General features: G+C 50.6%; 1 protein-coding gene across 2 annotated transcripts in view; it reads right to left on the bottom strand.

The window, feature by feature from the left end:
• The window catches only part of PIP4P2 (phosphatidylinositol-4,5-bisphosphate 4-phosphatase 2), a 92,997-nt gene that overhangs the window by 74,895 nt on the left and 3,102 nt on the right, over positions 1–15,000 (bottom strand). For both annotated transcript variants that reach the window (XM_075582873.1, XM_075582869.1), the window contains exon 2: positions 5,417–5,538. In XM_075582873.1, coding sequence (XP_075438988.1) covers positions 5,417–5,519 — 103 coding nt within the window. In that variant the 5' untranslated portion in view covers positions 5,520–5,538. The remainder of the gene's footprint in view (positions 1–5,416; positions 5,539–15,000) is intronic.

The raw sequence follows: 15,000 nt of genomic DNA, 5'->3' as shown, positions 1-15,000 counted from the left end.
TCACGACGCTGTAACGCGCGCCTGCGCTTTTGGCGGCGCGTTCAGTCGATTCCCCGGTCTGCAGCTCACTGCAGGAGGAGAGACCGGGGGGGGGGGGGGGGGCGTGGCGGAGGAGTGATGGGGGCGCGGCCATGACGTCACCCGGCAGGTTCGCCCTCATTGGCTGAACCGCCGGGGGGCGTGCCTAATCGCTCGACGCGAGTTCTGCTCTCAATTCCATTGCGGGGAGGGCTCTCGTGCGCGCAGCGTCCGCCACAGCGGACGCTGTAGTAGGCAGCGGGGTCAAGGCCTAAGGGAGTGACCATGCTGGAACACGTGAAATCTCCATTTCCACTGAGGACCGTTAGGAAAAGATCTGATCAATGTTGGGCGATAACGTAACTTAAATGCTTTGTTTATTCTTATTACTTCGATGAAATAGTCTGCATTTATTTTAACCATGTTCTTGCAAACATTTTTTTGGAACCCAAGCACTGTTAATTTTATATATCAAAGCTAAAACTTTGATAAATAATACTCAGCGCTCTGATTTAACTGTTGCACGCTTTGCAGAGCGTAATTTACATTTTTCGGCCACATTTTGCTACAACAGATGTGTGCGTTAAGTGCATAGCTTTCCTTAATAAAAACATGGACCGGAGACTCTGCAAATAATTACATATTTGATATTTCTGTGGTGGTTGTAGCGGATTAAAGATAGATATTGTAACGGAGTAAGGGTAAATATGAACTAATTTGAAGTACCCTGCGAAGGAGATTGAGAGGTTGAGGCAGAGTTAGTTGTGTATATTAACCCTGGTTGCATATACTGCATAAGTCACGTGCTCACAAGTGTGCTGTTCGTGACAGATGGTATATTGGGACGGATTGAGGCGAGTTATTATACATTTGAGCGTCCATGCATGAAGAAAAGTTATTCAGCTGGATAGCTGTGTGTAGTAACCGTTGTCACATATACAGGTCATGTGCTCAAAAAGGTATGCCGTACGTGGCAAGCATATTTATTTATATAATATTTAAAAAAAGGAAAATATAAATTGACAATTACAGTACCTCTCGTTTACATGTTATGGGTACAGATTATGTTGACAACATTATATATTAAAAACATGTTTAAAGTTTGATACAGCCAAAGTTCTGAAAGATGTGTGACTATTTGTGAGGATAAATATTGAGTCTCATGCCCCCCTTCCCCTCCTGACACTCTCACACACACACTGTTTTACTGTATATACATATACATATAACACTCAGTGGTTTCTCTGGCTTGCATCCGATTCACATGCTGTGCTTAAAAGCTGTGTGAACAGAGCTCATTAGCTTTATAAGGGTTCCATGTACAAATGGGTTTCAGGCAAAAGGCGACACGTGTGCTCCTTTGCATGTCATTTCCCAGAAAGCCTTGCTGCAGTGGAAGCACTGTATGCTAGGTGATAATGATGAAAAGCAGTGTTGCAGACCTGTCTAAGACATGTGAATGTGCCCACAAGTGATCTTTTTATTTGAGATAGATATAGACACACACACACACACACACACACACGCCCCCTTGCTCTTCTACACACACACACACATACACACACAAACTCACTCTTACTTTAAGAGAGCTGCCGGCATGTGCTCTTGCCTGATCCTTCCTCTCCCTCCTGTAAGCCGGAAGTTGACGCCGGCGGCGGCAGGGAGAGGAAGGATAGAGGTGACCGGGTGGCTGCTGCTGCTGAGCACGAGAGCCACCAGCTCACTGTGGGGCTCAATGTGGGGGTGCCATGGGCCTGGGGCAGCTGGGAGAGTCGTCACAGCTTTCTCCCCATGGTGGCCCTGGAACCACTGAGGGGTGCTCGCGGACCCCGGTTGAAAACCACTGATCTAGAGTCTAGATGAACATTGAGTATGCTGGGTGAATGCATAGGTTATGTTATCCCAAGCTGTGGGTTCTAGAGAGAAAGCGGTTCCCCAAAATGGCAATCTTTCCGAGTTAAAAACAGAGGCAATATGATCCTCAGGGGCTTAATTACATAATTTCTGATGAACTGTATATGAGAAGCAAAACCACACACAGCAGAAACCAATATTCAGCACATTTTGAAGAAGCGTGGCAACATTTCTATCAATTCCGACATGGCGGTTTAAATCTCCTGCGTGACGCGGGCCAATAGAAAAATAACACGGTTTAGCTAAAGGAACCCCCAGGTTCTCACCCTGTAAAAACAAAATGGTGCTTTGGTAGGGGGGGGGGGGGGATTGCTGTTTTAAGGTTTCAGGTAAACTATGGCTGTAAATTCCATATAGTACATAACCAAGGTTAGCAACAGATATCCCAAGAAAACATTTTTTTTCACACACAGGTTTGGTTGTATGCAGATTGGGGCCAAACTACTGGAAAATAGTACAATACGGGGCATACTCTATATTAAAAAAAAAATAGGCATTTCGTATTCACAGTTATTTAAATAGATAAAATAATTTGTATTGCATTGGTTTGCAATCGGTTAACGTCTCTTGCTGGAGGAGGAAGACTTGGATTTACTTTCAAAACATTGAAGTTCTCTCTGGCAGTCAAGTTGTTACTAAATCACACTGACCAACATCTCAAAACGTGGCATAAAATAAAGATTTCTCTTCCTCTTCAATTAACTTACAGCAATGAACTTAAAGGAGACTCTTCAAGAAGAAAATACAGAGGGGGGGGGGGAAGAGGGGGGGGAAGAGGGGGGAGGGCGGGGACATTGAGGTGGTCTTGAACTGTAAAATACCACTTCCCATTCCCACTACCAATAAACTACCACATTTTCCCATAATGAAAACTGGGTAACCTGCCACATATCCCAGGGTTCCAAAGAACACGGCTTGAAAAACACTGCTTTACCATATGGTGGGGAGTGGTTTTGTGGGCTGGGCCATGGTATATCTCCTGTTTCAGCTTTAAATGCATCTTTTTTTAAATCAAATCAAACTTATGAGAGAAAACAAACAAACAAACAAACAAAAAACACGTCAACGTTTCAGGGACACAAACCCTCCAACTTCAATAAATAAACGTACACACCGTGACCACTAAACCCCTCGCTAACAACTTTCTCCTACCAGGTACGGTCCAGAGTACAGATGAGAGGGAAAATCAGTGCGCATTGTATCGTGCAGCGTCAAATTCCTCAAAGTGCAGGTCTCCTCTGGGACAGAGATACGAAGTACATCTCTACTCACAAGTTCACAATGCAATTCTTCATTTATTGTAACAGCCAAGAACAGAGGAGAAACAACGTGTCAGGTCCCATATGGACCTCCTGATGAAAGGTCCATATGGGACCTGACACGCTGTTTCTCCTCTGTTCTTGGCTGTTACAATAAATGAAGAATTGCGTTGTGAACTTGTGAGTAGAGTTCTACTTCGTATCTGTCTTAGGCTGCGCTTATAGAGCCGTCGCCGGCGACATCACGCTGCAGTTCCTGGAAAAATCGAATTGACTTGGACTTCCAGCGATCGCGACCAAGCCGTCGCGTTGCTTCCAATATAAGCGCACACGATGGCGGTAATACATTTGTTGTGCCGCGACGTCGCACTGCCGACACTATAAGCGCAGCCTTAGAGGAGACCTGTATTTTGAGGCATTTGTTTGTCTATGTTGTGTTGGCCGCACAAGCAGGATTTTCCTTGCCTGAAACTATTTCCCCGCACTTTGGAACTGTACTATATTCATGCAGTGACATCCGTACGTGTGAGTACAGTGCAAGACAACCCAAACTAGTACTGCTTGTGCAATCATATCTCAAAGCAGGCCGAGTACGTCGCACAGAACTATACTTACACACTAAAACAGAACACGCAGAACATTTTTTTCATGGCACATCTACAATGCACACAAGTCATATGAATCCCTTCACATATTTCGTTTTCTATTTTAAAGCAGTCTAAGCCGTCGTAAAAAAAAAAAAAAAAAAAAAAAAAAAAAAAAGATTCGGCTTTGGGGGGGGTTCACTTAATGGCTGTCAGTGCAGCAGAAGAGGACCAAAGATGCAAAGTTCTGTGGGGAAGATCATGTGACCAGGCAGTCACTAGATACAATTGGTGCACTGATAGAGAGAGGGCGGGGCTCGAAAAGGGGTGTGCCAGAGCCTGTTTCAGAAGAGGAAGGGGATGTGACTTTGTAAATGGTTGCTATAGAAACAAAAATGCTTGTTACATAATACATGAAAAATATCATTGATTTTTTGTTTTGTTTTTAAATGCTACAAGTATTTTCTCGTAGTACAGAACTGATATATTTAAAAAAAAAAACACACATGAGGATATTGCTTGGTCTGCAGCTTTAACACTTTTGCATTCAGAATACAACGTTTGATGTTAATGGGACCTCTGTTAAAGTATTCTCAGTAACAACCACAAAGGGGCATCAACGGACTTCCCTACATGTGCTACTAGGTTAAGGCAGGGGTTCTCAACTCCAGTCCTCAATACCCCCAACAGGTCCCTCTACTTTAGCACAGGTGGATCAATCAGTGGAATAAAATAGATTGAAAAAGTGCTTATAAAAGTTGCTCAATCACAAGAAGAGAGAGGTCAACAGTAATAACTTACCCATAGGCCTGTACTGCAAGATCAAAGTTAAGGCAAACAAAAATACCGTAGGAAACTATGTGGAATAAAAAAAAAGGACTGAGGATCTCTCTGAAACGGAATGTGTTCATATCAAGCAGACAGCTTTCATATTGAATTTGAATGTAATATATACACACACATATACACATGCAAAAAGTGAATTAAAAACAAAATAATGAAACTGTAAACACAACAAAACGCAACAGAGCAACCTCCCTATTAATTGATGAACCTCTTCTGTCAGAGGACTGCAACAATTTTGTATAGCATAAACCTGGTGAGGCGTTGATAGGTACAGGAAATAGCTACTTGGCTAATTTGACTTGTGCTTAAATACAAAACTGTTTATAATTAGTTGTTAATCTTGTTGCAAGAACTAATCCTAGTCAGATTTAGAAACCAGATACAGAAGAAAAGAAAGGGTCTACAGGTAGCTGAGCTACACACACACAAATTTTTTTTTCTTGATGAAATACTGTAAGGGTCCCTAAAAAATGTGCTTTAAACCCATTATGATCTGCAAACGGGGTGATTCTTGCATTAGAACAGAAGACCATGCCACATTTCAGATATCATGTTATAAATGTTAGTGAAGGTGATTTAGAACGCTTTTCTCTATATACATAATCAACAAAGGCAAAACAAAGCAAAAAAAGCTGCAGTAGCCTAAACCTCTGCAGTCGGATACAGGGCTGTGTGATTCACTCATTCTGCAAGACAGCATCTCCTCCCTCCAGTGAGTTTTAATTGGAAGGTGCATGCAGAGAAAGCACTGACTCATTGCTGTCTGCTAAACAGTGACTATGCATGTTCCCTTACCTCGCAGGGTGTTCTCGTAGATGTATGGAGGTGCGGTTGGGGTCACATTGCCAGAATTTGGTGAAATCAAAGGAGAGCGTTCATCAATCCCATCAGCAGCCATGACTGCAGCAGCTGCAGCTCTGCCAGAGGGGAGGGAAGAGGGAGATAAGCCTCACAATGTGTGTGTCACAGGGATGGGAAACCAGAAGAGGGAGGAGACAGGGGAACAAGCTCCAGCCCTCTCACCCTCTGTATGCCACAAGGTTACACAGAACTAGCACATGCAGTTTGTATTCTGGAATATACAAAATAGATCTCGCTCTCTCAACATCATTCTTAAATGTGGCATTATAGCATCCTAACTCGCCATCTCTTTCTATGTTATGAATCTTTACATTAAGACAAAAAAAAAGGATTTCAGTTTGACTTATGTGCACTTGAAGAATGCCTCATGGGGTTAACAAATGACAAACAAAAACTGAATATTTGTAAGAATGACATCATTTCATGAGACCTTTCTGAAGGGTTAAGTCACGTCCACAGTGCGAGCGACCGCGCGGCGCGAACAGCCGCACCTCTTTGAGGCAGCCATAGAGCGCTTAGTTAAGAGTAAAGGCGCGGCAGAATTTTGAGACGACCAAAAATTTTTTTATTTTGTCGCGCGGCTGCTGGGTCACATGAGCGGTTCAGCCAATGAGGGTGAACCAGCTTAGAGATGTCACGTCTCTGCCACGCCTCACTGGCGCGAGAGATCTCAGTCCACAGATCACTCGGGCGACAGGCGCATGCAACGCCATCTATATCCAAGGCCTTGGACACTTCATTTTCAAATGTTTCTCCTACAATATAAAGGAGGCTGCAATGAATGGGTTAAAGGGGTCGTTTTTGTAAACATTTTCTCAGGAAATTCAGGAACTGGTGATAACCAAGCAACTCTATTCAGATGTACCAGTGTGCTTTTCATGTTTATCAATTGCATAGTCGTTCCTAAAATCTGACGGAGATGGCCTTTTTCCTAGGATGGAGGTTAACATAGGGTTAATGGTGCCTTTAATAAACGCAAAACAAAAAAAAACCCCAGGTATACAGTGGTTTGCAGAAGTATTAACCCCCTCCAACTTTTTCACATTTTGTTGGCACCCGAGCGTCTTTCACAACACTTTCAAATTAGACTTTACATGTAGAATCTACTAAACCTAATCCACAGTGATCAAGTTAGAAAATGCATACAGCATATAAAGTAATAAGATTTACAAAGAAAAACAGATTATTAATCTCAGTTGCACAAGTATTCAACCCCTTTGCTACTGCAACCCAAAATCAGCTCAGGTGCAAATGAATGGTTTGAAAGGTCACAAAATTTGTGAAATGGTTTCAGCCTGTGTGTAATCAAAGTGGTTTAACTGTAGTTCATTTCCCTCGGGTATATAAAGACTTTCAAGCTGCAACACACAGTGATCCAACAAAGAAATACTGAAGACCAAGGAGCTTTCGAAACAAGTCAGGGATAAAGTGGTAGAGAGGCACATAGTAGGAGAAGAGTACAAGAAAATGTTAAAAGGCACTGATTATCCCTCTCAGCACAATGAAGTCCATCATCCCACCCAGAGATCAGGTCGCCTTTCCAAACTGAGGAGTCGGACAAGCAGGAAACTGGTTCGGGATGTCACTCTGAAGCCAACATCGACCTTGGGAGATCTGCAAAGTTCTGTGTCTGAGATGGGAGTCCGTGTTCACAACAACAAAAAGCCAGGCCCTACTGTACATATAGCTGGCCTTTATGGACTGGTGGCAAGAAAGAAGCCATTAGTCAAAGACTCATCTTAAAATCACGTAGAGTTTGCAACAAAAAAAAATCATATAGAAGATACCGCAGACATGTGTAAAAAGGTTTTGTGGTGAGACGAGCCCAACACGGCACATCACCCAGTCAAAACCATCTCAACTGTCAAGCATGGTGGTGGCAGCATCATGTTATGGGGATGCTACTCGTCAGCAGGGAATGGGAAGCTTGTCAGGATAGAGGGGAGAATGGATGGTTCAAAGTACAGACGAATCCTTGAGGAAAACCGGTTTGAGTCACCAAAGAATCTGAAACTGGGGAAGAAATTCACATTTCAACATGACAATTACACAAAGCACAAATCCAAAGCTACACTTGAGTGGTTGAGCAAGAAGAGAATTAGTGATCTAAAGTGGCCCAGTCAAAGTCCTGACTTGAATCAAATCAAACATTAATGGTGAGGCCTGAAGATTGCAGTCCATCAGCGATCCCTAACAAACTAACCAGAACTCGATCCATTTTTCTGTGAGGAATGGGCAAACATGTCACCATCCTACTGTGCAAAGCTAGAGACCTATCCAAAAAAGACTTCTAGCAGTAATTGCAGCAAAAAGGTACCAAGTACGGACATAAGGGGCTGAATATTTATGCAACCAGTCACTTTAATTTTGTACATTTCCTTTGCTGACATTTTACCTCCTCATATGTTTTCAGTTTAACCACTATATACAGCTTTGTAGCTTTGAATAAAAAAAAGTTTGTTTGAAAAATTGTGCATACATTATTTTTAATTCAACAAAATATGACATTATGACATTATGGTAGGGGGTGAATACTTCTGAAAACCACTAAGTATTTAAAACAAACAAAAAAATGTTAAGTTTATACTGACAATATTGCTAAACACTGTAATATGACATTTACTGTGGGGATTAATTTCCATTTCTCTCATTGACTCCTATTCAGTATGGCGAAGCCTGGGGTAACGCACAGTTATCAATGCATAGACTTAAATAGACATTTTTACTGTATCATTAAATGTGTTACTCCACTTCTTACCATAATTAATAGGGTACCAAAGCAAGAAATTAGATTTAGACTTTAATGTTGCAATCATTTTTAACATTTTAAAAAAAAGCTAACACTATAACTGTCTTCCTTAAACAAATGTAATCAAACTTAAAGCAGACGTTTGGCTATTTCTTTGAAAATTAAGAAGAGTTAACTTTTCATCAAAACGGACTTAATATTAAAAAAAACAAGTAATCATGTTCCTGAAGTGTTTAGAATATTTGTCCGGGAGTTTACGCATGGGCTCTGACGATAGCTTGCAAAGCATTGCAGGGTTTGTAGAATCAGTGGGACTCCTTGTTATTTCCTTTATAAGGACATCTTTGATGCCACGAAAAATAATGACTCAATATTTTTATGTGAAACTTCTTTGCTGGCACCTACTGAAATTTCATGGGACAAAATCTCCTTCATTGGGAACGGAAATGTGTAACGGAAGTGACGTCACTTGCTGGTGTTGCCCGCGCCTTACACACATGTGCAGTACATCTGTTACCCACGCATGCGCAGTAGTGCCACGAGTCATTTGCACATGCACACAGGCTCCCAGCGCCGTAGACACTGCTCCCCGCTCCAGCTGGTCTTACACAGCCACTGCTCACTCCCCAGCTGACAGGCTCCCTTCACACACGGCTTTTCGCATTCCTTCCCGTCACCGACTCCTACTGCCACCGAAGCCGCCGCGACCCACAGGAGAACGACGGCGGCCAGGAACCGGACCTCTGGGGGCGGGCCACCTCCTCCGCTTCGGCTGTCCTTCGCTGTTCGGTAACGCGGCCAGACTAGGAGATGAGATGGGGGGGGGGGCGTGATGTGTCTCACCCTGTAAGGGTCTGGGAGTCACGCCGGCCTCGGCGTGCTCCTCACTTACCGGCAGCTCCGACGGGTCCTCCCGCGGCACGCAGGCAGCCTCTCTCCGGAACGCCGATCACTACTCCACGTGGGCGCGCGCGCACGCCAAAACTCCCCTTCTACTCTCGGTTCGGCGGCTACGCTCGGTCACGCGGCCGCAAGCACAGCTACACAGAGGCGTGGCCACACGGAGCCGCACCAACCCCTTAAAGGCACAGCGCCGCAAACCATTGCTGCAATCCAATGCAGTCTGACTACTGGGCTTTATGGCTCCTCCCCTGGGACTCATGCTGGACCTATCCCTGCCGTAGCCTGGCCCTTCCACACACCCCTACCTTGCTGCGCTGTCATTGGACCCGCTCTCCTATATATACCTAACCGTGTCACTGACTCGTTGGCTGAGCATAGAACCAGTTGCTCTCATCACTCTCTGCCTCCCTAGTCCTGTTTTGTTTTTGCAGTCCTCCTCGTGTACCGAACCAGCTTCCGCTACGTCTACCCGCACCTCTGGCATCCCGAATTCGGCATACGGCTAAACAACTCTCCGCACCTCTGGAATCCCGATCCTGGCAAACGGTAAAAGATTACGTCCTGATCTCTACCCCGGACTTTGCATACAGCACCCTCTACCATCCGTACCTCTCCTGCCCCGATCCGGACTCCCAGACTACTCTACTCTCAAGACGTGCCCTCGTGGCTGTGGGTGGCGTTATATCCTATCCCACCTCAGCACCGCGGTCCCGTCTCGTTTGTGGTGAGCACGCCCTGACACACCCTCTCCCTCACACGGGCCGCCAGAGCCTCGAATGTTCAAGGGGGTGAGGGAGGGGCCAATGCTGTGCGAGGACACAGGGTCCTGCTTCCGTCGCCGGCACTATAAGCGTAGCCGAAGTAATACTTTGCTTTTTGTCAGTGAAACTGTGTTTTCATTTTTATGATTTACACTGAAAGATTTGAGAGTAACGGCATTTAGATACTTTACAATCCAAAATATATGTATCTTACTTTACTTATCAAAGTCAATAATATCATGTATTCCAAGTGATAGTATGGACATTAAAAAAAAAATTAAACTTTCAAATCTCTTTCTTTGAATTAAAAACATCACCATCACAAATACAATTTTGGTGACAAAACGCAAAGAAGTTTCACTTAAAATACGCGTGCTCAGGGCACACAACTTTTTTCATTTCATTTGCTGCCGAAAGGTTATAAATGTCAATCTCCAGGCCTAATGCCTGGATTATAGTATTTACTTGCGCATGACAGACCGCATAACCTCGCGCATGTATGTTCCCGAGCGATGAGTGACCTGAGCTGCATGCGATTGGGGAAGCGTGGCGGACGCTTCACGAAGTTCATAGGGATTATGCAATTTGCACTTGTCGCGCGATAGCGCAATCGCACGGACTATAATCCTAGCCCAAGAAGGAAATTTGGTGTAGAGGGTTTCAGTCCACAGTGTTGTGGGGAAGTGTTTCCCAAGTGTCACAGAAGCATAATTTTATTAACCCCTTAGCTGCCAGTGTAGCAAAATGGTTGAAGTAGAAATCCCGGTAAAAAAATTATATATATTTTTTTTAATGTTGTCCTCCTGTGCTGAACCCCAGTATTCTCAGCGCTGGTGTTCCCGTGCTTCCCGAGATAATCATTGGTGAAGCTGCCGGTGCTGCTCATTTAGGGAACAACGTGACCACCAGCATCAACCAATAGAAAGCCGCAACCGATGAGGTTACGGTCTCCTATTGGCTTGCGGATCCCACATGACTTGGCGGCCATATTCTTTTCCCAGGAGGAAACTTTGTACGCAGTACTTTACATCAAGAATCTAAGGAACCGCGGGATCCTGGACACTGAAAGTATTTTTAGCTATGAGGCCCACCTGTTAATGTTCAATTTCTCGCTGACATTTAAAAGGCTGGCTAATAGGAAACTGCAACAGATGACATTCTGGCTCCACTATTGACCTGCGGGAACCTTAAGATTTGGTGTCCATAATTAACGCTATAAAGGAAAGGAGAACATTGGTAAGTATCTTGGAAAGGATGGGTGGGTGGGGAGGCGGTTTTGCTCCGAAGGACCCCTTCATAAGATAAGTAAATTAAAAGCCACATAGCACTGCCACTTTTACCTGTGATTATCTTGGGTCCCATGGTGTCCCCGAAGCTGACAATAGCTCTGAATAGACCCAGTTCCAATTATGAAATTATTATAAAATCTCCCAGGCGGGATTGCTGCTTTAAATAGTAGATACTAGCTGATATACCCGGCGTTGCCCGGGCTTTAATTTTCCTGCTCCCCCTCTCTCTCCGCACCCCCCCTTCACAGCTGGGTTCTCCCCCCATTCACAGCTCCATTAGCCCTCCCCAGCTCCAATGTCCCCACCTTAATCAGGGACCGGTGCGCCCCCTTGTCACATGTCCATTCCCCTATTAGGGCAGGGAGTTTAGGCAGTGACTGGGAGGGAGGGGCAGGCAGTGACTGGGAGGGGCGGGGCGGGCAGTGACGGGGAGGGGCGGGCAGGGACGGGGAGGGGCGGGCAGTGACGGGGAGGGGAGGGCAGTGACGGGGAGGGGAGGGCAGTGACGGGGAGGGGAGGGCAGTGACGGGGAGGGGAGGGCAGTGACGGGGAGGGGCGGGGCGGGCAGTGACGGGGAGGGGCGGGGCGGGCAGTGACGGGGAGGGGCGGGCGGGCAGTGACGGGGAGGGGCGGGCGGGCAGTGACGGGGAGGGGCGGGCAGTGACGGGGAGGGGAGGGCAGTGACGGGGAGGGGAGGGCAGTGACGGGGAGGGGCGGGGCGGGCAGTGACGGGCAGGGGCGGGCGGGCAGTGACGGGGAGGGGCGGGCAGTGACTGGGAGGGGCGGGCAGTGACTGGGAGGGGCGGGCAGTGACTGGGAGGGGCGGGCGGACAGTGACGGGGAAGGGCGGGCAGTGACGGGGAGGGGCAGGGCGGGCAGTGATTGTCAGTGATTGCGGGGGCGGGCAGTGATTGGGGGGGCGGGAGGGCAGTGATTGGGGGTGGCGGGCGGGCAGTGATTGTCAGTGATTGGGGGGGCGGGTTGGCAGTGATTGGGGGGGCGGGAGGGCAGTGATTGGGGGGGGCGGTGATTGTCAGTGATTGTCAGTGATTGCGGGGGCGGGCAGTGATTGGGGGGGCGGGAGGGCAGTGATTGGGGGTGGCGGGCGGGCAGTGATTGTCAGTGATTGGGGGGGCAGGTTGGCAGTGATTGGGGGGGGCGGGCGGGCAGTGATTGGGGGGGGCGGGCGGGCAGTGATTGGGGGGTCTGGCAGTTATTGGGGGGGGCGGGCGGGCAGTGATTTGGGGGGGCGGGCGGGCAGTGATTGGGGTTGGGGGCAGGCAGTGACTGGGAGGGGCGGGGCAGGCAGTGACGTGGGTGAAGGGGGTGGGCAGGCAGTGACGTGGGTGGGAGGGGTGGGCAGGCAGTGACGTGGGTGGGAGGGGTGGGCAGGCAGTGACGTGGGTGGGAGGGGTGGTCAGGCAGTGACGTGGGTGGGAGGGGTGGTCAGGCAGTGACGTGGGTGGGAGGGGTGGTCAGGCAGTGACGTGGGTGGGAGGGGTGGTCAGGCAGTGACGTGGGTGGGAGGGGTGGTCAGGCAGTGACGTGGGTGGGAGGGGTGGTCAGGCAGTGACGTGGGTGGGAGGGGTGGTCAGGCAGTGACGTGGGTGGGAGGGGTGGTCAGGAAGTGACGTTCAGGAAGTGACGTGGGTGGGAGGGGTGGGCAGGAAGTGACGTGGGTGGGAGGGGTGGGCAGGAAGTGACGTGGGTGGGAGGGGTGGGCAGGAAGTGACGTGGGTGGGAGGGGTGGGCAGGAAGTGACGTGGGTGGGAGGGGTGGGCAGGAAGTGACGTGGGTGGGAGGGGTGGGCAGGAAGTGACGTGGGTGGGAGGGGTGGGCAGGCAGTGACGTGGGTGGGAGGGGTGGGCAGGCAGTGACGTGGGTGGGAGGGGTGGGCAGGCAGTGACGTGGGTGGGAGGGGTGGGCAGGAAGTGACGTGGGTGGGAGGGGTGGGCAGGAAGTGACGTGGGTGGGAGGGGTGGGCAGGCAGTGACGTGGGTGGGAGGGGTGGGCAGGCAGTGACGTGGGTGGGAGGGGTGGGCAGGCAGTGACGTGGGTGGGAGGGGTGGGCAGGCAGTGACGTGGGTGGGATGGGTGGTCAGGCAGTGACGTGGGTGGGAGGGGTGGGCAGGCAGTGACGTGGGTGGGAGGGGTGGGCAGGCAGTGACGTGGGTGGGATGGGTGGTCAGGCAGTGACGTGGGTGGGAGGGGTGGGCAGGAAGTGACGTGGGTGGGAGGGGTGGGCAGGAAGTGACGTGGGTGGGAGGGGTGGGCAGGAAGTGACGTGGGTGGGAGGGGTGGGCAGGAAGTGACGTGGGTGGGAGGGGTGGGCAGGAAGTGACGTGGGTGGGAGGGGTGGGCAGGAAGTGACGTGGGTGGGAGGGGTGGGCAGGCAGTGACGTGGGTGGGAGGGGTGGGCAGGCAGTGACGTGGGTGGGAGGGGTGGGCAGGCAGTGACGTGGGTGGGAGGGGTGGGCAGGCAGTGACGTGGGTGGGAGGTGTGGGCAGGCAGTGACGTGGGTGGGAGGGGTGGGCAGGCAGTGACGTGGGTGGGAGGGGTGGGCAGGCAGTGACGTGGGTGGGAGGGGTGGGCAGGCAGTGACGTGGGTGGGAGGGGTGGGCAGGCAGTGACGTGGGTGGGGTGGGTGGGCAGGCAGTGACGTGGGTGGGGTGGGTGGGCAGGCAGTGACGTGGGTGGGGTGGGCAGTGACTGGGAGGGGCGGGCAGTGACTGGGAGGGGCGGGCGAGCAGTGACTTGGAGGGGCGGGCGGGCAGTGATTGGGAGGGGCGGGCAGTGATTGGGGGGGCGGGAGGGCAGTGATTGTCAGTGATTTCAGTGATTGGGGGGGGCGGGCGGGCAGTGATTGGGGGGGCGGGCGAGCAGTGATTTTTAGTGATTGGGGGGGCGGGCAGTGATTGGGGCGGGCAGGCAGTGATTGGGGTGGGCGGGCAGTGATTGGGAGGGGCGGGCAGTGACTGGGAGGGGCGGGCGAGCAGTGACTGGGAGGGGCGGGCGGGCAGTGATTGAATTAGTGATTGGGGGGGTGGGCAGTGACTGGGAGGGGCGGGGCGGGCAGTGTCTGGGAGGGGAGGGGCGGGCAGTGACTGGGAGGGGCGGGGCGGGCAGTGACTGGGAGGGGCGGGCAGTGACTAGGAGGGGTGGGCAGTGACTGGGAGGGGCGGGCAGTGACTGGGAAGGGCGGGCAGTGACTGGGAGGGGCGGGGCGGGCAGTGACTGGGAGGGGCGGGCGGGCAGTGACTGGGAGGGGCGGGCGGGCAGTGACTGGGAGGGGCGGGCGGGCAGTGACTGGGAGGGGCGGGCGGGCAGTGATTGGGGGTGGCGGGCGGGCAGTGATTGTCAGTGATTGCGGGGGCGGGCAGTGATTGGGGGGGCGGGATTTCAGTGATTGGGGGTGGCGGGCGGGCAGTGATTGTCAGTGATTGGGGGGGCGGGTTGTCAGTGATTGGGGGGGCGGGAGGGCAGTGATTGGGGGGGGGGGGGGCGGGCAGTGACTGGGAGGGGCGGGGCAGGCAGTGACTGGGAGGGGCGGGGCAGGCAGTGACGTGGGTGAAGGGGGTGGGCAGGCAGTGACGTGGGTGGGAGGGGTGGTCAGGCAGTGACGTGGGTAGGAGGGGTGGTCAGGCAGTGACGTGGGTGGGAGGGGTGGTCAGGCAGTGACGTGGGTGGGAGGGGTGGGTCAGGCAGTGACGTGGGTGGGAGGGGTGGTGCAGGAAGTGACGTGGGTGGGAGGGGTGGGCAGGAAGTGACGTGGGGGTGGGAGGGGGGGTGGGCAGGCAGTGACGTGGGTGGGAGGG

This window comes from Ascaphus truei, chromosome 2 (assembly GCF_040206685.1).
Source record: "Ascaphus truei isolate aAscTru1 chromosome 2, aAscTru1.hap1, whole genome shotgun sequence".
NCBI classification, from domain to species: domain Eukaryota; kingdom Metazoa; phylum Chordata; class Amphibia; order Anura; family Ascaphidae; genus Ascaphus; species Ascaphus truei.
Note: the sequence above shows the minus strand (reverse complement) of the source record. Positions and strands in the feature narration are given on the sequence as shown.